Source organism: Pagrus major, chromosome 6 (assembly GCF_040436345.1).
Source record: "Pagrus major chromosome 6, Pma_NU_1.0".
Classification (NCBI taxonomy): Eukaryota; Metazoa; Chordata; class Actinopteri; order Spariformes; family Sparidae; genus Pagrus; species Pagrus major.
The window spans coordinates 26,427,234-26,450,478 of record NC_133220.1 but is presented as its reverse complement, the minus strand read 5'-3'; the positions used below and the strand labels follow the sequence as shown (position 1 = coordinate 26,450,478).

The 23,245-nt window shown below is 40.5% G+C and overlaps 2 protein-coding genes across 3 annotated transcripts in view; both read left to right on the top strand.

Moving 5' to 3' along the window:
• Nucleotides 1–1,210: 1,210 nt before the first annotated feature.
• idh3b (isocitrate dehydrogenase (NAD(+)) 3 non-catalytic subunit beta) lies at nt 1,211–9,378 on the top strand. Of its 2 annotated transcripts, none has more exons than XM_073468961.1 (11): nt 1,211–1,272; nt 2,738–2,911; nt 3,190–3,310; nt 4,076–4,136; nt 4,229–4,361; nt 4,708–4,841; nt 4,960–5,062; nt 5,172–5,318; nt 5,685–5,779; nt 6,516–6,576; nt 9,216–9,378. In XM_073468961.1, exons 1-11 carry the CDS (start codon nt 1,219–1,221, stop codon nt 9,291–9,293), a joined length of 1,161 nt encoding a protein of 386 aa, XP_073325062.1. In that variant the 5' UTR covers nt 1,211–1,218; the 3' UTR covers nt 9,294–9,378. The 2 variants fall into 2 exon arrangements, with proteins under 2 accessions (XP_073325062.1, XP_073325061.1); XM_073468960.1 differs by lacking the exon at nt 9,216–9,378 and adding an exon at nt 7,460–9,038 and having other exon boundaries at nt 1,216–1,272.
• Nucleotides 9,379–11,096: 1,718 nt separating this feature from the next.
• Nucleotides 11,097–23,245, top strand: part of ptpra (protein tyrosine phosphatase receptor type A) — a 30,090-nt gene continuing 17,941 nt past the window's right edge. Inside the window, exons 1-3 of the mRNA XM_073468329.1 lie at nt 11,097–11,469; nt 22,735–22,781; nt 23,072–23,153. Of these exons, the coding sequence (XP_073324430.1) occupies nt 22,761–22,781; nt 23,072–23,153 (103 nt within the window). The 5' untranslated portion in view covers nt 11,097–11,469; nt 22,735–22,760. The remainder of the gene's footprint in view (nt 11,470–22,734; nt 22,782–23,071; nt 23,154–23,245) is intronic.

Genomic DNA, 23,245 nt, shown 5'->3' with positions numbered 1-23,245 from the left:
TCACTGGCCTGGAATAGGATTGGGAATCCCCTGACCTACTTAGGATGGACCCATTTCACAGTCATGGCAGCCACAAAAATACAGTAATAGTTTAATAATGCGGTGTTTGAAAGAAAGTATTAAAAGCAATAGGCAACACACTGAGAAAGATGAGCGAGTGTGAAAATGTGCATCCTCAGCTGTTCGCAAAAACATGGACACAGGGGCACCACTACATTTTGGGCCCCAACAGCTCTGACACACACAAAAAACGTAATCCCTGGCATGTTACAGGGCCCCTCTGAATCACTCGAAGTAAACAGTATTATCTTCACAATGAGTGTATTTATTGCAACATCAATGTATTGCGAAATATTGTATGGCTTCCTGTTTTATACACCTCTCTGACTACTTCACCATGTATTTCTATCTTTTCCTTCCATTCTGTCTTCAGTACCATCTTCACCGACAATGTTCATTCAATGCTTATCAACATTATCATAACTCTTTATAAAATACCTTTCAAAATGAGTGATATTATACCCATACAAGGGAGCACAGTAGTTGCAACCGACAACTGTTCCCTGCTTATGTGCAATGACAGTTTTCATGTCTGAGTTGCCTTGTTTTCTGAGACTGTGCTAATACACTATCCAACCTCTAGTTGGAGATCTAAATATTTTGCAAAATTTGATTAATATAGATTTTGTGTGGGTGGGTGTGTGTTTTTCTCTCCTAAGAAATGGGACTGTGAAGGGTGTTACAATGAAACACGGAGGCCGGAAAATGTGATGTTTCTTTACCTACTGGTGGGCATTTTTATCCCTCAGGTGTAACGCACAGGTATGGATATCATAATTGTCACCTGTGCAGATTGTGGCTTGAAACATTTCTTTTTGTTTAGACTATAACATACACCTCACGTGGTCTCCTTTCGGTGGTGGCAGTGTCCAACAACACAAGAGAACAGGCTACATGTTTCAGACTGGCTATGTGATATGACCTTATCATGTAAGCTGACCCTCCTGTTGGCTACCTACCATCTGTCTGCCGAAGTGTCCCCGAGCAAGACACTCCCCAGTGGAGGAGGAGGTAGTTTTCACCCTGACATGCTATGCAATAACCGCCCTGTCAGCTTGGGGGCACTGTAACAAAGCAGCTCCTCCTCTTCTTCTTCTATTGTCCCATAGACAGCGCTCTCCCTCTCCAACACCACAGAAGAAGTAAGTCAGTTGCTGCATGCCCGTGACGATGGCGGCCGCCTTGAGAGGAAGCTTGGTAACATTGGTCAAGGTGAGTGCATGGATGGTGTTTACAAGCGTATTTTACACACAAGAGAGGAGGTGCTGTGATTTAAGCTGTCTTTTTGTTCACCTCAAGCGCCATGTCATCATAAACTGTCAGAGAAGGAGCCAGACTCACCGGCTTGTGACATCTTGTTGCTAACCACGAGCCTCCATCTTTAACTTATACTCGGTTTGAATTAGCTCCTTCAGATAAAAACTGACACTTTTGTGGCTCCATCTTGTCTTGTCAGCTGGTGAACGAGAGAAAAAATCTCGTCGTCACTCGTCTATAGATAAAACATGAGATAACGTTAGTGAGCTAAAGCAACTTGCTAACGCTAACTCCGTTAACCCTGACAGCGGTAACCTCCCTGTCATTAACAAACCAGCATTTACTTCACCACTCATATGGAAACAGCACATCACTTACTGGGGCTAACCATCAGCTGACTGCCCTGAAAAGAGCAGAGTAGATAACAGGTCTGTTTGCCTGTTCCCTTCAGATAATATGCATCTGGTTTGATAACTGTGTGTTAGCTTCAGTTTTCTCACTTGCCAGTTTCTTAAATGTCAGTGGGAGTCAAGAGGTTTGCAGTTTGTTGCCAATATGGATAACATTCTCTGTCAGTTTTTGTATGTTATTTTATGTTATAATGTCATTACATACTGTGATCTAGATCATTTTCTTAAAACTCACCTACCTAACTCTTTGTGGGTAAAATAACCAGACCTGAATATCTGTTTTTGGCTAATCCAGCCAATTTGATCTGACATTGATTTAAAAATCTTTTTTTAAAAATCCAGTATTGCCACAAAGAACATTTTTTCATATAATATTGCTCTTTGCTTTGTTGCTCACCTTAGCCTGATTTATCTCTCTCACGTTAAATATGAGGTGTAACGAGGCATTTTCTCTTATTTCTTCTTTGTTTTGTCAGTAACGTATACTGTTTCACAATGTAACATCTCCAAATGTCTTAATCTGTCTGACCAACAGTCTGAAACACCAAAATATTAAATTCACCAAATTATAAAACGGAAAAAAGCAGAAATGACTCAAAGAATACAGAGTTAACAAAATGGTTGCAGATACACTTTCTGATGATCAAATAATGGATTAATGTACTGTTTGTTTAAGCTCTTAACACAGTTGTGTAGTAGTTGTTTTCTCAAGTCGCTGCTTTTTTCTTGTGAAATCCTGGACGCTTGTCCTTTTCCAGGCCTCTAAAATTAGATAGAAAGATGGGACAATCATTGGATTTGCTCAGATTTCATTGGCATATTCAAACTGCAAACGCTGCTTTGTTTTCAGGGTCACAAGCCAGAAAATATGTGAATCATCATTATACCCAGAGATTATAAAGGGATAGCTAGTACGTTGTGGTAAAAACTCAGAGTGATCGATATTACGTTGTCTCATGGTGTAACCAGCATGTTGTGATTGTAGTGACTGTCTTCTTTCTCATCCTCAGGGCCTGAGCAGCCCCCGGTGGCAGCAGCTGGCCTCTCGACCACTGAGTGTGTCTGCTGGTCTCTGTAGCCCAGAAGCCCCTCCGGCCCGCGCTGATGCTACCTTCAAGGTCACCATGGTGCCAGGGGATGGAGTGGGACCTGAGCTCATGACTGCTGTCAAGGAAGTGTTCAAGGTACATGAAAGAGGGGCATTTTGAGTTATTCATTAAGTTATGAGTAGAAAAAAACACAGTATAACGATATACAAAATCTTAGATGGTAAATAGTCACACATTATAATAATGATATTATATCAACATTATGCCCAGCCCTATTTGATATTTAATTTTTGTCCCACTCTTGGCTCATTTTAGGGTTATTGAGCGTTTATATATAGTATGTTGATGGCATACATCTTTAAAATTTGATTAAAACAACTCTTAAAGTTGACATCTGTTTATCTTGTCTCCAGGCAGGAGATGTCCCAGTAGAATTTGAGGAATTCCACTTGAGCGAGGTGCAGAACATGGCCAGTGAGGACAAGCTGGAGCAGGTGTTGACCTCCATGAAGACCAACAAAGTGGCCATGAAAGGTAACCTCAGTTATTCTTTTGTCTCTGCATGTAAGCCCCTTTTACACAGTCTATTCAAGATGTCACTGCTGCGCCTTTACTCCATTGCGCCGTCCTGTACTGTATATTAAGTACAAAGGCGGAATAGGCCGTCATTGTTATTCTGCCTCTGAGCAGGTAGTAACATTGCCGAATCAAAATCTGTGGAAAAAAGAGTGAGCCAGCGAGGCAGCAGGATGGAACAGGGTTGTGACATTTTGACAACTTGTTATGTGTTCGACACACAAGTGGGCGATTTACAAAACAGCTAGCAGCAGAAAACAGTCACCGAAAATTTCTGATGACAACAAGGTCCTCAAGGTCTTTACCCTCCAAGCAGAGGACGAGATCAACTGTTATCTAACAGAGATGGTAAATGGTTGTTATTGCCATGTTATGCCATTGTTTAGAAAGCGCTGTCTGATGCATTTGTGAAACAAAGCCAGCACTGTTGTGTTACAAGTCATGCCATTTTGCTTGCAGAATGCTGGCATACTATCCAAAATCAGGCACTGGGGTGGCAATATGCCGTCATTGTTTTGTTCAGTGTTTAAAACAAAGGCGGTGTAAAGAAGGGTATAAGTTGCCACGGTATTGCGAGATCTCTGTGTAAAAAGGGCTATAATCCACCTCTGATCAATAACAGCAAAAACATTGTTATTTGGAAGGCGGCAATAAAGTCTATTAGGATTTAAATAGATTGGAATAGACCTAACGTGTGTGTTTGTGATATGCTTGGTCATCCAGGAAAGATTCACACACCTATGGAGTTCAAGGGGGAGCTGGCTTCATATGAGATGAGACTGAGGTAAAACCGGGAAACAAGTTGTGGATTATTGTGTGTGGATTTAGTTTTTTGTGTTTGTTTTTAATACCTCTACCTTCCTATCCATTCCCCAGGCGTAAACTGGACCTCTTCGCTAATGTGGTTCATGTGAACAGCCTGCCGGGCTACAGCACTCGCCACAACAACCTGGACCTGGTCATCATCCGTGAGCAGACCGAGGGGGAGTACAGCTCCCTGGAGCATGAGGTAAACAACACTCCTCCTCCCTGCAATCACCAAGGGTAAACAGTGGCTTTAAAACCATATGAAAAGGGGATGGGCCTTTTTTCTTTGAAGAGGGAGGTTTCCCATGAACACCTGGAGATTTGGCCAGCATTAAACTGTGTATGAAAACAAAGATCAATCACTCTGACAGAGGTTCTGGAATAGCACAATGTGTTTGTGTCTTTAATTAAGGTTTTCTTTTGAACTATTGCTCAGTCATGGGGAAGACTAAAACGTTAACATGTTTTAATTCTCATACACCATGGATTAGTCGTACTTAAATAAGAGCGACTGTATCAAATGAATGTCCCCTCTTCTTGCTCTGTAGAGTGTGACCGGTGTGATTGAGTGTTTGAAGATCATCACCAGAGAGAAGTCACGGCGCATCGCCAAGTTCGCCTTTGATTATGCCACCAAGAAGGGGCGAAACAAGGTCACCGCTGTCCACAAGGCCAACATCATGTAAGGAAGTAGAAAAGCTCTCCCTGTCTTCTATTAATTCTCAAAATAGTGTTAATTTGGGTCTTGATTTGCATTACAGTTAAAGCAACACTTGTCCTCATCTTCTGTCTTGTTACAGGAAATTAGCGGATGGCCTGTTTCTGCAGAGCTGTGCAGAGATTGCACAACTGTATCCCAAAATCAAATATGAGAACATAATCATTGATAACTGCTGCATGCAGGTATATACAGTTTCTCAGTTCACTCTGCTGACTTAGATGAATAATAAATTACTTTGTGATTAGGTTTTCATTTCATTTATTTACCTCTTGTGTATTTTCTTTGCTGTAGCTGGTCCAAAATCCATACCAGTTTGACGTGCTGGTGATGCCCAACCTGTACGGTAACATTATCGATAACCTGGCAGCAGGGCTGGTTGGAGGAGCCGGAGTTGTTCCTGGGGAAAGTTACAGTGCAGAGTATGCTGTGTTTGAGACTGTGAGTTTCCTCTGACCTTTCTACTGTCTTGCTAGTTTTATTCCACTTTGTCTGTTTAGATTTAGTTGTTCATACTTTAGATGAGGATGTATGGCCAAATTTGAGTAAAATATTCGAATGTTTAAGCTTTTCTATTTTTTGTAAAAAAAAAAATGCTCTTTAAATATGTAGGATCCCTAATTATTATTAACTTTCATAATCTGAACGTAGGGGGCAGAGTGACACTTTGCACAGGAAGACAGTCAATTAAGGGAGCTCTGGATCCTAGTAGCATTTAGTAACTTAACAAGTAATTGAGTGTAGGTATCAGTTCTACTAATAATTACTCAGCCCTTCTTGATCTCCTGTCTCTGTCTTCTCTTTCAGGGTGCCCGCCACCCCTTTGCACAAGCTGTAGGAAGGAACATCGCTAACCCCACAGCCATGCTGCTCAGTGCCTCTAACATGCTCAGGCACCTCAAGTGAGTCAACCTGTTAGGTCTTGTAGTAAGAAGTAGGCGGCATTTCACACCGTACCTCATAATCCTTTGTCATGGTCCGTCATAACCAGAGGTGGGTAGAGTAGCCAAAAACTGTACTCAAGTAAAGGTACTGGTACTTTCCAAAAACAAGTTCTCAAGTAGAAGTAAAAGTAGTAATCAAAATAACTACTTGAGCTAGAGTACAAAATTACTTGCTGAATTAATTAAATAGATTAACCTTTAGAAATGAAGAAAAATGAAAAAAGGCACCACTTCTATATAAATAAGATATTAACAAATAAGAACATTGTGTGCATGTGCATTAATAACAGACCTTTTCTGTTATGTCAAAAAGTAAAGAAAACGACTACCTTATTATCTATAGCCTTTCAAGCAACGGGCCATTCTTTACCATCTCCAAGAAGTGGCGGTTGATTTAGTCAGTTGATTTCGACTCTTAACAAGTCATCAGAACGTCACACACCTGTTCCACGCTGCCGGCTTACCCATTCACACAAACGTTGTCTCGCCTCTGTTGCATGTTTGTTACTACCTCCGCTGGCAGATCAAAAAAATTGCTCAAGTGCATGTAACAGAGTAAATGTAACTCGTTCCTACCCACCTCTGACCGTAACACCCCCAAGGCTTAGAAAACAGCCTGTTTGTGATGTGTGATGTTGTCATGTCTACAAGACAGTTCTGGCCACCTCTTCATTGTCACTGTATTGTGTTGCAGCCTTGAATATCACTCCAACATGGTGTCAGATGCTGTCAAGAGGGTCATCAAACAGGGCAAGGTGAGTGTGTGTGCGTTACTTGTCAATTCAACTTAGTGTGTGCCTACAGGTGCATTCAGGCTGTGAATGTGAAGACGCTGCCCTGACTTAAACATGCCAGACAACATTAACAGCATTAACACTAAGAGGGAATGTTTTCTGTTAGCACAACAGAGCCAACTAAATATGTGTGGTTCTGCCTCAGAGATGTGAGGCCAATAGGACTTGTCAGTGTCAAAATACTGCAGGCATGTAAGTCTGATACTAGCGATGCAGCACATTAACTGTAATGATGGCAGTTCTTGACCCGCACATACCTTCATCTAACAGCCTGCAAACTACACCTCAGTATGTTAGAGAGACTACTTTTTTTTTAGATTGTGTATATGCTCATGCATCTTACTTTAGCTCTACTTTGGCATGTCTCTTCCTCCTTCCTTTCTGTATAAATGTGCAAGGTATGTGCTTTTGTTTCCAGGACAACCAGTCTTTTTTTTTTTCTTTTTTTCTTTTGAACTGACTTGGACTAACTGCCTTTTGCACCTGCTCCACCTTGACACTAACATACACTGACACAAACACCAGCATGCAGTCGGCCGGCCTTAGTCCCTCAGATAAAAGCACGATCAGTTCAGCTCTAAAAAAAGAAGCATTTCAGCAACAACAGCTTCAGGACAGATTTTTTTTTCTTCTATAAGAGGTGGCAGAAGCTGTTTGAGTTTGAGGCAACTGTGTGACTGTGAGGAATTAAATTTTTAAGGAATGTCTGTCAGTTGAAAGCAGAATTTTCCTGCACGTTGTCTGAAGTGCCCTTCCTCTCCATCTCCCCTTTGCTTTAATTCCCTCCTCTCCTTGTACCCCATTACCCTGTGTGTGTTTGTGTGTATCTGTGTGCACGTCCCAGGTACGGACACGAGACCTTGGCGGTTATTCTACCACCAGCGACTTTGTGGGTGCTGTCGTGGAAAACCTGCGTCACCGACCAGTTTACTAAGAATGTTTCATCACACTCCTCACTGACTTTCCTTTAAATCTGGACATTGTTCTTAACATGAACTGGACGCATGTTAAGACTCACCTCCCCTCTCACTGCAAGATGACAGTTGTGCCATCAGTTGCATCCTAATGTGTATGGTTAATACCAAAGGTCCTGTTGTACATCACCAAGAAAGGATTCCCATTCCTCCCCTATCGTCTTTACATCTTTACTCATAGTAACTGTCCATCAGACCATCTCTTTCTCTATTTCATTCCATGTCATTGTGCATGTCGTTTGTCTAAGTGTTTCAGCCTCGTCCACCTCCAGGCTACCTCTCTACTATCAAACATTGATAGAGTCTGTCTGTAAAGAAACAACCAGACCACCTTTATCAATAGTTTGTATCAGCTGCTCGCCACCAACCTGCATCACTTTTTTTTCTGACATTCTCATCACTCATAATTGAAACATCTTAAAGCTGACTGTTACTGTAACTCAATATACAGTGTGAACATTCCTGAACTACATATTTGTTTTAATGTTTTTAACAAAACTGCCAGTTCAGTGCTGTAAACTCAAAAAGCACCTAAAATTATGAGTTACTGCAATATTCATGTTTCTTACTGTGATATTAATAACGCTGTTAATATTTAAACGTTTCTGCCAAAACAAAAAAGAAAACCAAAAATGGTTACTTTCAGGATTTGCTCCACTGACTGTGGTGTAACTTTCAAGACAGTTTTTAAATAATTCTACAGTTTTATAGCTGCAGATATTCTCTGAGTGTCCATAAAGCTAGAAAATATTCATTGTGAGAGCAGCAGTGCACAGCATCAACATTATGTTGAATTATGAATTGGTAAACTATAGATTATCTGTTAAGTGTTGGGTATTATAACAACAAATAAACTGTGTGAAATGGTAATTTTTATATTGAATTAACAAGGACTCCTATAGAAAAGCTTTGTGTAATAATGTTGCTCTTCATGACATTGATGCTGTAAGAATGTGAAACACTGACTGCTCCGTCTCACCACTTCATCTTTGCTCTGTATCACTATGTCATAGTTTCAGAGACTTTACTGTTGGTAGCTCTTGATCACAAATAATAAGATATAAAGTAATATATTGGTTCTAACTGTACTTAATGTTGCAGATTTTCTAAATTTTGTATACCACCACAGTATAAACAACAGTAAATGGTATCATGTCCTTTTTTGATCTCAGATCCTTCACAGGGAGTTCATACTTGAATTCTGAAGCTTGATGCAGTATTGAATAAATAACATTCTGTCTTCTTTTAATAATCACTGTTGGGTTTTGGATGATGATAATATAGTTGAACTCTAATTGATGCATGTTGTACAATGGCAATGTATTCTCATATTAATATTCCAAAGTGTTTCAGTACATTAAAACCGTCTCTGGTATAAAGGTTTAGTTCATTGACATGTTTTGATTTGCTTTAAAAATAAAAAATATTCGAAAAAAAGACGAGAACAGAGCCAGGGAAATTAAACTGCTGCTTTCTAGAAGTACACATCTCTGTGATCACATTGTTTTTGTATTCTGTGACTGCAGTTTTCAAAGACTCTCTGACATGCAGACCGTCATACTGTATGTGGACATGTGTTGTTGCAGCTGTGCATATAGTAACAAGCTGTCCTTATGTTTGCAACAGGTGCGCACTGGAGACCTGGGGGGCTATGCCACAAGCGACGAGTTCACCCGGGCTGTCATTGCTAACCTGGCAGTCTAAGGATTGTATTTGCAAATCCGTCAGCTGCTGAGACGCACACACGCTTTTTTATTTACCTCCTGTTGTACTGACTGATTGTTCGCAGACAGTATGTCAACAGCTCGCACACATTTTTCCAGCTATAACAGTCAAATGCAGATGTAATACGCAGCTATGATATACACGAACTCTGTGTTGCAGTTGAGCTTAATTCATTATCAGTGGCAGAAGTGAACATGCAGTCTTATAATCAGCGCACAAAATATGTTTCCATGTGGACCCACTGGTACCCACCAGCCATTTACATTCTGATCTATGGTTAGGTCATTTCATTTCTACTTAATGGTTTTATGTCTGGACATTAACCAGCAGTCAAAACTTGATGTATGTATACGTTATTATTTATTAACTTCAAGTTTTAGCTTTATTGCTTCTTCATTTATGATGAGAGATAAATAAAAAATGTGATAAGAAATCTTGTGTGCAAAATCCTTGCGTGACTCTTAATAGAAGACTGATGTAGTATTTAGAGTTATCAAAAGTTCATCATGGTTGCTGGTGGCTCCGTCAGCACGCTTCACCTGACGGCATGAGGAACTCAAATCCAGGCCCAAGCCTCCGTGTCCAAAAATATGCAACTCAGGTGGACTGGAGAAGCTATAAAAGATGAAAATGAGAGAGTGCCTGGCTGTGTCAGACTTAGTGCATGCTGATGTATCATCCAGAACCATAAAGGAGAAGTGGAGAAGGAAGAAACTGGATACAAACGTGATGTTTGCACTGGTCTTTAACTTTAGGAAATAGTGCTTATAATCTAAAGCGGTAACTAATGATTACTGGCATTATGATTGAATCCACGAATATTTGGCTTATAAAATGTCAGAAAAGTGTGATGTCACAATTTTTTCAAACACAGTTCAAATATTTTGTCCACCCAACAGCCTTAACCTAAACGTATTGAGTTTACACCAATAAAAGATGAAGAAACCAGCAAACATTTGAAAACACCTGAGAAGCTGTAATCGGTTACTTTTTGGCATGTTTGCTTAAAACGACTCAATTCAGTTACATTAAATAATTATCAAAATTGCTGCCAAAAAAACTACAGTTTTATACTTGCCTTTAAACTCTAATCACTCGGTTTTAAAAAGCAAAGGTGTTAAACTGTATATTTCTTTTCACACTTAATTTTGATTATCTTTCTATTATTAAACAATATTATTTGATGAGGTATAGTTTATTTTTGTATAACGTTTCACTACATTTTGTAAGTTTCAGGGCTCCATCGTGAACCTGTCTTTTTTCATTATTATTTACTGTCTTTATGATTCATCCTAAGTTCAATAATGTGTTTGTTCTCTCACAATAAGTTTATCCATGAATGGGATACATTGTCACTACTGTATGGTGACCCTGAGGGTCAGATCACGACAACGCTTCAGAAAGCAAGAAAAAAAAGACTGATTTTAAAAAAATATATATATATCTGAAATGTCTAATGTTGTTGTGTTTTGACCACAAACCACCTTAAAAAAATGTAACTGTAATGTTCCTGCCCTCACTAATGTGTTCTGCTCCCAATAAACATCTCCTTAGTGTATTTATGAATGGGACACAGTGTCGCTGTGGTGTGGTGGTGGCCCTGATTCATTTCGCTGCAGTGGCTCAGTCTGGACGGTGCAGCCTCCAGCTCGGCCGGCAGGTGTCGCTGCGGGCTGTGGAGACGCACAGTGGAGAGGAGAAGAGACGGGGCCTGGCCTGGGAATTTGCTGCTCGCTTCCCATTCTTCCTATGCAGACAGACACACAACATGGCGGACTAGAATAGTCGGCCGACGCGCCCGGATACAGCGGATAGACCGTGGGATTTAACATCCAGGAAGGCCGAGAAAGTACACTCCGAAGGGACGAGACGCCCGGGCGAACACGGGTTTTTTCTGGGAGTGCCGTCCTCGCCTGGATTTAGCTGATAAACTGACCGCGAAGTGTTTGGCTGTGTGTCCCAGATCGTGCTTCCCTCCTCTGCTATCACCCAGGTCCCCCCACCCCGCTCACACTCTCGGTTCCTGGGGTGTGGAGACAGGGGCCGGGGTTGAAAAACGTGGAAGAGAAGGAGTGGATACATTCCTGCTCGGCTTTTCTCTCTCCCCCCCCCACCCCTCTTCCTCGGGTTTCCTCTGGGCGCTACAAGAGTTGAGGTGAGTTTTCTTGTTTTTATCGCGCACAGCCCGAATCACACTTGTTTCCAATGTCGCTGTAGCAGCATGTTTCCTCTCGCTGTAACACTGTGTCACCCACAAACAAGCACTTTGTCCCCCCCCTACTTTCCACCCACACGGGCTTCATTACACGATACCTGTGTCACAGAGGAGTCAGCCCGAGGCTTAGCGGGGAGCAGGGCTGCGTTTGATAGTTGTGAACCTCTTTGTGAACGCTTGAACATTTGAGAAGTCGCTCGGAGGCAGGGAGGGAATTTTTTTTTTTTTTTGGCGAAGGGGGCTCCTCGAGAAAAGGGGGCTTGGAGGAGATGAGTGTGACAAACACTTGAGAAGTGACTCGGGTTTTTTTTCTGTGTGTGCCAGCACGGATGCTGTTGCGCTGGCAGTGGAACAAAGAGGAGATCCAGGTCTGTCCTGCCTCACTGGAAAGTACACTTTATTGATCAACGCTTTGTTATTACACGTCCAGGGAGGGTGGGGAGCTGCCTGGGTGGGTGGAGGAGCAGGGAGGGGGGCTTCATGCGACCCACAACAGGAATTAGGTCGCCCTAACATTAACATGTAAGGTCTGTGAAATCACAGCAGCGCCTGCTTTGTGTTTCTTCTTCTGCTGCTGCTCTCTGACACTGGAGTGAACATTCCCCTCCACAACCTCTCCCAAAGTTTTTTTTTCCCCCCCTCTGTAATGATTAATAATCTCCCCTCTTTCTGACTGTTGGGTGTAACCGAGCATACCAATTCAATCTTGTGGCTGCTGAAGTTTTTTTTTATTTTCACGTCGACTCTATAAAGTTATGATTTCTCAGCTCATTACAACACTGATTATTCCTTTTAATGGCTTGTTTATCATGAGAAATGGGGTCGATCGGAGACAGAATGAGTGCATACATCAACATCAACTACGAGAATAGTTTGAATGTTTGAAAGTCAGTGCAGAGAGAGACATCATCCGGGCTGAGGAGGCTTGTCAAATTCTGAATAAGTCCTTACTGCATCACTTATCCACCGTACCTCTCCACAAGACGCTTTCCACTTCACCGAGGTTGTCATGTTCGGACCGTCCAAGTGCAAAAGTCAAGCTGCACCTCCTGCTAACTTGTGTGACTCCTCCCAGGCCTACCTTGACCTCTGCGTGTCAGGCCCGGACACGTCCGCCTCTTTCCCAATGTTGCTGTCAAACCATCTTTGGTTGTCAAGCAGCCCCATCTCAGGAAAGTCAGACTGCGTGAGGAAAGTAAAGGCAGAGCTGTTATCATCTTCCTCGCTCTGCTGTCCATATCTTCTCCACCCTATTTTAAGAAAAAAGGAGTTATTTCCATCCTGGGATCCTGCAGAGGAGCTTGAGTGATCCTCACACCACCACACGTTTCATGATTGGCCTAGTTTCTAAAAATAACAATAAAGTATAGCTTGAAATTGGCTTGTTGGAACCTTTTGCGTGAAGTTTCGATGGCCGGATGTTTGAAATTACCTCCGCGTCGTGAGATTTCACAATTTCAGGGTGCTGACACAATATTATGAGTTGGCTCTTTGGGTGGGGCAGGAGGTATATTTTTGTTTCCACCTGTGGGTCCACACATTTGACTGTGGAAGAGCACTGTAATTCTGCCTCTGACAGAATTAACACAACTACATTTAGAGGATTACGGAGCATTATGCAGCCTGATTTCAGCCACATGTGATATGCCATTCAGCCTCAAGTACATTGATTTCGCAACGCAGGAAATGAACCTGTGTGGTGACTAACAAGTTCATGAATCAAATATCTTGCCCGGCTGTAGCGGTTTCACCCAGAGCTCATCCGGCCTTGTTCTGTCCCTCTGTAGATGTGGGGTAGTAATTACGTAATCCCTTCAAATGATTGAGTAAATCTTTGTTTTACATCCTCCTGATGTGGGATGATTGATGTTGCTGGTTCACCACGACTGTGATTGAGATGGATAACAGTTTGTCTTTTCATTGGAGTTCAAAGACTAGGTGGGGTTTCTGGGTTTAAGAAGCGTTTCAGATGTGTGAGAAGTTTCTTGTGATCTTGTAAGCTCACGTGCGATGCAGGTCAGTCAAAATCAGGTTGCTACTTCCTTATTTTAGTAGGGTGCTGGTTTGCCATGAGGTGGGATAATGGCACCGAATGTTGGAGTTAAGGATGAAGGGAGGGTGAGTTTGGCTCAAAGCAGCATATTAACACTCTTACATATGAAGGATTACACTTGGTCGTGTCTCTATACCTTAACAAGAGACACATAAATTCTTTGAGTGTTATACAGTATGTCTTGGCAGAGGAGATAATTCTTTGAATGTGTCCATATTTCTTATTTTGTTTGGGAAAAGCAGAAATAAAGTGACTCATTCAATCGCATTTTAGTCAGTTTTTCCTCCTGGATAAAAACTTTGATGTGCTGTTTTAAACAATGCCTTCGCAGTGGAGGTCAAATTCAGGTCTGATTCAAAACCAGTTGAGAGCTGTAGTTATAAATATTTATATTTGCCCTTGGCACTGGCCTTCAAGCCGGCAAGACCTCTCTTGCCCTTTTGTGAAAAAATGTCCAAAGAACATGTTAGTAGTCTTTGAATGCACCACGTAAAGTTTGATGTGGAAGAAAAAGGAGAAGCACTGCCTGTGAAGTTAAGTCTCAGATGATTGTCTCTTCATCTCGGACGGGCTTCTTATCTGTCAGAGGAAGAGGAGGGGACGATTGCTCTAGGATGGTCACTTCAGATATGAGACCCTTCACTTTGGGTTCCGTTGTTACAGAACCTAAGACCTATGACCAAAGCAAAGGACTAAATAAAGTGTGGCAGGGGAACTGGGCAGCGCCACCTGTATGTTTTACTGCTGCCAGGTAGAGATTAATTTGAAATGTCTTGATATTACCAATGGTGGGAAAAAAGTATTTACAAATTTGAGTTATTACTTGATGTAACTTTTATACTTCAGCTTTATTACATTTCAGAGGTAAATATATAACCTTTTACTTCACAGCATTATTAATCATGTATCAGATTGTGGTTACTTTACTAATTACAAATCTTGCTAATGACAAATTAAGATTTGTAATTTTAAGATTTATGTTATATAAATTCATTGCTCTTAAAATTAGATACACCTCCACCAACTACTATAGCAAAATTCCAAATTCATAAATTAATAATAATCATTCAGAAATGTACAGTGGGAAACACTCACGGAGCCATTTTTCAGTGTTGAATACTTTTAATTTTTATCCTTAAAACACACGCTCATAAAACCTCAATACTTTTATTTAAGTAATATTTCACTTGTCACAATATTTTTTACAGTGTAGTATTACTATATTACTTAAACACACAGTATGTAATTTCTGGGGATAGGGGCCCCTCATAAAAACAGAGAAACAAACAATCTAGTGTCACGACGTTATGAGGTAGCGTGGGATCATGGGAGTTGTTGTCTTCATTGTTAAACAACCACCTTTGCCAAAGAAAATCTGATGGGTTAAAGTTTTTTTCACGATACGTTTAGTCTATTTGACTCCTCTCTCTCTGACCTATCATCTGATCTTTTCCTGGAAGTAATAGCGACCGGTGACCAAATTAAGTGCACTGTTACCTTGAACAAAATTACTAATTTCTCTGGGTTTGAATGCAAATCAACAAAAATACATTTTTTTTAGACATTTTGATTGTTCCTCCACCACTGGATGTTAGTGCCAGAAGAATACCTATTGACTGGTTGCAGCGAAACAGTTTTCAAGGTATACCATGATATAAAAATTAATACTTATATTTGCTCATCTACAGTATGAAATTCTACCTATTACCTACTACCTAAATATCGTTTTTCAAGTTTAAGTCAAATTTAAGAACATAATATTTTGTGACATCATAATAAAGCGTTTATTTAACCAAAACCGGCAAACTTCTTAAATGTTAAATGTGGTCTAAACACCAGCAGCTCTGCAAGTCTGAAATAGTCAAAATTATGTTTTACATCAGGAAACTGATCAAAGTAGACAAAACAGGGAATCTGATCCCTTTCAGGGCTTGAACGTTTCCAATACTCTGCACTATGGACACTTTTTGGACATTACCCAAAGGTATTGAGGTTTAATGGCTGGATGTAAAAACAGTATTGGTGTTTTGTTTCAAGTGGCAGAGGCGATAGTGAATCTGGTTTCGTTGTGGCCCTCAGGCTGGCCGTTTGGCCCCACACCACACTCCAAGGTCACAGTGGCTTCTGTGGGGAGGCCATGCTTTGCGCCTCCACATCCTCTCTGTGTCCAATGTGGGAAAGCTGGAGAGGCCCCTGGCATGCTCTGTGAGAAACCCCACAATGAAGCAGACACAGCGCAGAGCTTCACTGACCACTCTCACTCATTGAAACAAGTTGAGTTTTCTTGATCCTTCCAGCATGGTGGAACCAAATCATCATTACGGGCTTAATAACAGACGCAGCGGTCACTCTTGCCTGTATGATTAGCCAGAATAGTAATCCCATGCTTCTCTTCGTCTTTTCATCAACTCACCAGTTCATGAATGAAGGCAACAGGAACACAAACCACACCAGCAGGGAGTAGTATCCCTCAGAAAGGGAAGTCCAGAGGATTGTGGCTGTTGTATGTGGCACTGGGGACGTATAATCTGTGGTCTGTTTCGGAGCGAGAGTCCTAGCTGCCCTGGGTTAGGCCTACTTCAGTCTCCCGTGAAGAGAAGCATTCACAGTATTCCTGTTGCCCCGGACCCCCCTCCTCCTCTCAAGACATAGAAACAGTATTAATATGCCATGAATGGAGACAGACAGACAAGCATTATCTCGCACTGCAGCGACTAGAGAAGCAGGATGCCTTGTAGAAAGCCAGAGGGAAATATTTCTCTGCATGAATGGTAAAGTCCCCTTGACCACCACGACTGGTGTCATGTCAGCCAGGCCTGTAGGGTTTGTGTCTGTTTGGTTTTCAGCTCACTCACTTGCCCCGGGCTACCCTCTGTGAATTATTAATACAATTTGTTGATTTTAAGAAAAATACTAAACATAAAAGCACTGTGAGTTGTATTTGTTTGGCCGCATTTGTGTTTGGGATTCTGTAAAATATAGATCAAACGGCACATAATATACTGAGGAAAAGTCTATTTTCTTCCGCCTTTTATAAAAATCCATCATCATCTTGAGCCATTCATTAATTCATGTTCATGCAGTCGGAAAAGATACTTATTAATTCACCTAAGGTCACACGTAAATACAAAAGCATCAGTGAAATCCGCGGACTTGAGTGGGAACCCTCCATATTAAATGACTACCTTGCATTGATCTTACGTCTTTGGCCTTTGGTTGTCATGGAGATGTAATTGGACTTCCTTTATATTCTACCTATAAGTGTTCCTTTCACTGTGTGAATGAAATGGCATGGGAACAGCCCAGCCCTTTCACAACTGTGTGATTGCACTCCTATGAGGTCTGCAGTTGGCCACAGGCACAGAAGCAACTGTCTTCTTTAGTTGGTCATGCTCACCACGCGCATGCACATTAAGCATTGAGCTCTGCACAATGGTGGTGACACACAAAATGAGAAAGATTTTATAGTTTAGTATGTTGTCTTCCATGACTATATATGGGGTGATTCATTTTCAGTTATGACTTTTTGGTGTGCAATTCAACCAATGTATATCGAAATGAATTTATCCTTTGTTTTGATTTTTATTTATTATGTGTTGTCATCTTTGTGCTACCAAGAAACATTCAACAAAATTTCTCCATTCTTCAGCCCTGACACAACAAAGAACAGATTGTTGTATCTGAATTGTCCGCATATTTTTTTCGTATTTTTGAGTGAGTTGTCCACATTTTTACTCAGTTTAACCGATAGTCATTTCCCAGGAGTTAACTAGAAATGTAGCATGAGGGATAAGCATAGCAGCTATTAGGGTCTGCAGCATATCATGAAAAGAAAATCATATTGTGATTATTTTAACAGATATCATATACAGATGATTGTGATGTGATTCAAGATTAGTGAGAATGATTTCATTTTTGCATCACAATTTTCATTTCCAGTGGAGAAACTATTAAAATCATGAAGACGTGGTCATTTTTTGGAGCCTTTATCTTAGAAACATGCTTTCTTACATTTGGCCAAAAACATTTGTAGGCCAGGGCATCTCTGCAGCACTGTTTTGTCACACACTTTACCTTTATCCAAAAAATGCAGCTTCTTGCGACTTGTATTTTGCACTTTCCCATATTACAATTTCAGTGATATTTCAATTAATTGTGCAGCCCTAATCATTGCACATGATTGGGACAAAATATCGATACGGTGATGCGGCAATATATTGTGACGCAAATATCGATACACTGGCTCCAAAATTATTATTTTTTTGTTTTTTATTAAAACATTTGGCACAATGGAATGATGGCATGTGAATATAGTCCAGTTGCAGTCAGTGTGTGTGATAAAGAGGGACTAAGCTAATACTGCACTGTGCACTCCATGATGCAGTCAATAAATACAGAATTCCTGCAGTTTGTCTTATAGGAGACAAACTGCGTGAATTGTATCGCGAGTGAGTGTGTGATTCTCAGCCCTAATTATTATCAATGTCAGTACCAACATTGGTACAGATGCCCGAACAATACTAAACAATGCAGCTTTATTATTTGATGATTTATCAAAGAATCTACTCAATCCGTCAGTAGGCTATTATATAAAGAGCTATGTCTGGATAAAATGCAGTCTAAAGTTAGAAATGTTCCCAATGTAGAAAAACCCCATCCAAGAATAAGTAAACAAGCCTAAGAATCTGCCCGAACATTCAAAGCCAAATTTCGATGAGGTTTAAGTCCTGTTGTTTTCCTAGCATCAGTCAAGCGGTGCAGTGTGTTCTGATACAGCAAGTAGGCTTAAAATAACACTTAAGGGATATGGGGAGTGAAAAACAAATGAACCATAGTCATTTTTGATTAGAAAAGGAAGCAAATGTCCTGTCACATTTTTGTGTGTTTTTTTTATTCCCTGCAGTCAGGCTATTGATTTTTGTTGCTTGTTGCTTGTCACAGTCTTAAGAAAGCTGTGGCAGGTTTGCACTTGGCCATAGTGCAGCTCATCCCAGTGGTGACTGCTTTAAAGGTCTTGCTCTCTGTGCTCTCGGCTTTGTCTGAAAAATATTCACATGGTTGCACAAAACAAGCCCAAAGTCAGACGAGCATGAGCTGCATGACTACCTTTCAGTATATTCATTCACTAATAGATGGGCATGTACATGTTTCTGCAGGGAATAGCATGATGAAACTGTTTGTTTTGTTTACATTTGGCTGAGGAGGTGGATTGGAAATAAAGAGGAAAAGTGCTCTGTCAGTTAAATCTGTTCATGAAACGAGATCAAATGAGTGAAAGTAAGTAATGTAGTGAGACTTTTGTTTGTTCTTTTAAGAAGTATATTGGTCTGTCAATAACAGTGTCTGTTCATGTGTGATTAACTCCCTATGTAATAATATAATCCCGGTTGGGTACATTTCCGGTTTTGCCGTTCTGCTTGACTGGTTTGATTTTATGCGAACTGACTGAATCGGCATTTGTCAGGTGTAGATGGAGAGCAGTGACATAAATAAAGATAGACATGTCTCCACTTCCTCCCACTTTACAAAAACGAGGCCAAATTGCGGATGAATACAGACTTTTCTTCTTGTTTTAATACTTGCTTTTACCCACTTAGTCATTATATCCACATTACTGGTGATTAATTATAACTAGTGTTATGAAGTGGTTTAAAGTGCGAAATTGAGAAGATTTCAAAATATCAAGATATATATTCTCTTAAAAATATTGCAATATTATTTTAAGACCATACACACTACAATACTTTCAATAATATCCGTTTCTGTTTCAAAGCCCTCTAGTGTTTGAGTGGACAGAGTGGACACTAAGCACAGCTTTTATTGTGAAACATTTGCAGGAACATTTTATGGAAATGTCATTGATGTGCAAGGTCATCCTTTTTTCAAGTAACTTGAGTCCAAAGTTATATTTTATTCATTATTTTGATATTAAACTGTTGGAGGAAAAAAGTTAAGCTGAATGGTTGTTATGACAAATCAAAACTGGCTGTATCAGAGTTGTCCTGATGGATTATGTTTCGGCTACACTCTTCATGAGCTCTTATTATGTTCCACTCGGAAGCGGTTGAGTCATGTCCCATAACTAGTGGTAAAATTCACTTTTACCAGTTCCGTCCGATATTTGGCTTAATTGAAAATAACTCAACTGTAAGTCTCTTTTCTTTCTCCTGCATTGTCCATCATTTGAGTTGCCATCCCATCCCCTGGAGTATCTTTTTAATAGAGAGCACTGACAGCACAAAACCTAAAAACGGCACAAATAAAAGCACTTGCCCAGTACCTCTTAAATTAATGATGTCCACTACCAACGCACGAGTCTGAATTGCATGCATTTACACATACACGGACACACTGGAAGACTGCTGCTTCTCAGGAGGCCGAAACACATTAAGATGCATGTCTAGGGAGCTTGTTCTCTTGGGTCTCCAGTCTCTGGATAAAAACCTCTCAGGCTCTTGCAGCATCTCGGAAGTGAAGGTTAGCAACAGGACCGGCTTATATCACTTACACCAACACAGTGACACGTCATGCAGCCTCCCTAGTTGGCACGCAGAAAACAATGAGTCATGCTTCATTATGAAAAGGTTACACAAAAAAAGCTTGTTGATGCGAAACATACCCATTAGTATATCACGTCGCATTCACTACACATTTAGACAGATGCTGTATAAGGCTAATTCACACAAAATGGTGCTAATCACTGAGCTTGTCCATTATAGCTGAGTCACTCCTTTTAATGAGGACTGAAGGGGAGGATAGTAGACGACGTAAGGGGTTAGTGTTGTAATGTGGTTTGTGGGTTAGCAAGGGATTTGTTTTGACCAGACAACCTGTAGGCTCAGGAAGACAAAGTGCAGTTATTATCGTACACAATGCTTTGTTTGCCCATATGTGTCATTCACTGGTAGGATATTATGTGGAATTAACATACTATTTGGTCAGGATCACATTGTACCTGCATGTTAAGTGGCAAGCATGTGTAAGTCTGTTTTTCTGTCTCTAGATTGGTTTAGACATAATTGGAACAACCGTCATTATTTGATCAATTGATTTGATGTTTAACAGAAAATGATTTGGCAACAATTATGCTAATCAATAATTTGAGTAATTTTATTAAGACAAAATGGCAACATTCTTCATTCCCAGCTCTTAAAATGTGAAAATTTGCTGATTTCATCTCTACTGGTCGGAAAAAACTAGACATTTGGAGACATCCCCTCTGGGTAACTGGGATAGACATTTTTAACTATTTTCAGATATTTTATGGACTAAATGCTTCATTTTTACTATTGAGAAAATGGTCGGCAGATTAATTGATGATGAAATGTATTAATTAGCTGCAACCCAGACAATTCAGTCAGCTGAAAAACAAAGAGAAGGCCCTTCTGAAAGCATTTCTGTGACAAGAACAGACACAGCCTGCCCTTATTCCACTTAAAATTCAAGCCAAAAGAAACTTTTTTTGTCTTAGTGTCGGTGTTTCCCAAAAGGGCATCCATAGCAAAAATATTTAGAAAGACATCTCTGTTGAATTTTTCCATCGACTGTTTTGCTGAAGGCATGAATTGTTTTTGGGAAGCAGACATTTGCTGGCTAAGTGGATGCAGGGCTGGGTGAGGGAGAGAAAGGGATTGCAACAATTGGATTTGTAGGTTAATAGCATCGTCATTGACAACATAACTTGCTCATCATGCCCCATTTCAGGCTGCAGTCAGAGCCAAACAGCTCTTTGCTAAAACCAGAATGTAAGTACCGCAATGAATGAGCTCAGTTCAAAACACCAGAAGATTGGCAACTGGCACTATTAGGGCTTTTAGCGCCCAATTTATCCTCTGCCCACTGATGCAATAATCCCTGATGTAAAGCATCAGTTTGTGTGTTGTAGCGTTGCAGTGTTTGGCTCAGTGCTGAAGTATCTCTGTGAGCAAAGGCAGACGGGCTGGATTATTTCAGGGTCAGGACCACGGGATTAGGTCCAGGGATTATCACAGCTCAGTCAGGGAGACAACAGCCTTGTTGGCCTCTGGGATTATGAAAAGACTGACAGCCAGTCAAGCCGACGACCACCCAGCCTCCGTCATGCTTTCTCCAAGTCTGTCAGTCCTCTGGCCTCCACCCGCTCATCCCCATGTCAGTGGGTGAAGAGAGTCCTAAGTGCTGATTCACCGTCACTGCAGGAATTTAAATGTGACACTAATTCTGTTTTGGTCGTGCTGCGGGTGACGAATATGTCAAATGTTAGTTTAGTTTGGCCTTTTTAAGTCAAAGCCCTGTTGAAAAAGTAGATGAATATGAAATTACTGTGTTAGCTTTTAACTCATTTCTAATGATCTATGATATCTTACTTCTATAATTAAACTATAACTATAATTTTAGGGATGAGAGTCTTACTTCCATTGTCTTTGCATGTGCTCAGCCATCCTCACCAAAACCAAGAAGCAGCCTATCTTAGAATGTAAACCAGATGTTCACGTCCATTTCATTTCACCATCCAGTTGATTTAGACGTAAGGAACATACAGCCCTGTCTCACAGAATTGTTTCAGGTGATTATAGTGTTGCGAATGTTCCAGTCATTGTCTTTTTCTGCATCAAGACATAATATTCAAGAGAGAATCCAAATGCATCCATGTATTGATATTTCCTCCCCCAGCCCTATCAAATTTCCTGGGAATCAAATTGAAAAAAGTGAATATATGATATGAGCATATGAACATGGTGTTATTCTGCTGGAAGTCACCAAATCACAATTATGAATTTTTGCCAAATGCTGATGTACATTTTTAGGGAAAATTAGTCTGCTTTCTTCACACCTGTGTCCTTATTAGAGCTCCAAGATATTGGAAAAAACTCAGACTACAGAAATGTTCCTGCTCAGCAGCTCTTTGTCGCAGTGCTGGTTAAAATTTCAAATGTTACATATTTAATTTTTAAGTTAATGTAAACATTGAGGGTTACTGATTCACTAAATCACTTGAATGTCACTTGATTACTCTAATGGCTCCTGCCAGACTGACACAGAGAATTTTTTCATCTAATAAATAATACAGTAGATAAATGATATATTTCTTGACGGTTTTGACAAAATAAAGTGATGAGTTCCTCTGTGTCATGCTACAGTAAGTGTCTAAGTGTCCTCTGTTTGCTTCCTAGGACCACGCTGTGCGAATGAGTGATTGATGCCAACTTCCCTTCTTCAGGTAAACATTTAACATGCACAGGTGCAACATTATTCATGTCTTTTTTTCATGTTAGATTTAGTATTAATGTATTAGTATTAGAGTATTACCTTCCAGAAATGAACATGTGGGATTAGGCTAGAAGATTTAAAAATAGACAGTGGATTATACAACACAGAGATCAAGTCTACTGATCTTAATGAAAAAATCTTTGGGTTGAGTAACTTTTTTTTTTATTGATTTCAAAGAGATTTGAGTTTGTTCATGACTAAAACCTTCTTATCCCTTTTTGTTGTGTTTCCTCCATCTAGGGCAGAATGGGTGTGTGTCCCCTGCTCCTGCTGCTCAGTCTAGCCCTCGGGGCCTCAGCCCAGGATCATGTACCCATCACAAGTACGAACCGTGTTCACTTACATCAAATTCCTTTTATTATTCACCATCTTAACTTAAAAGGCTCACTCTGAAAAATTGCACCATACTGAACA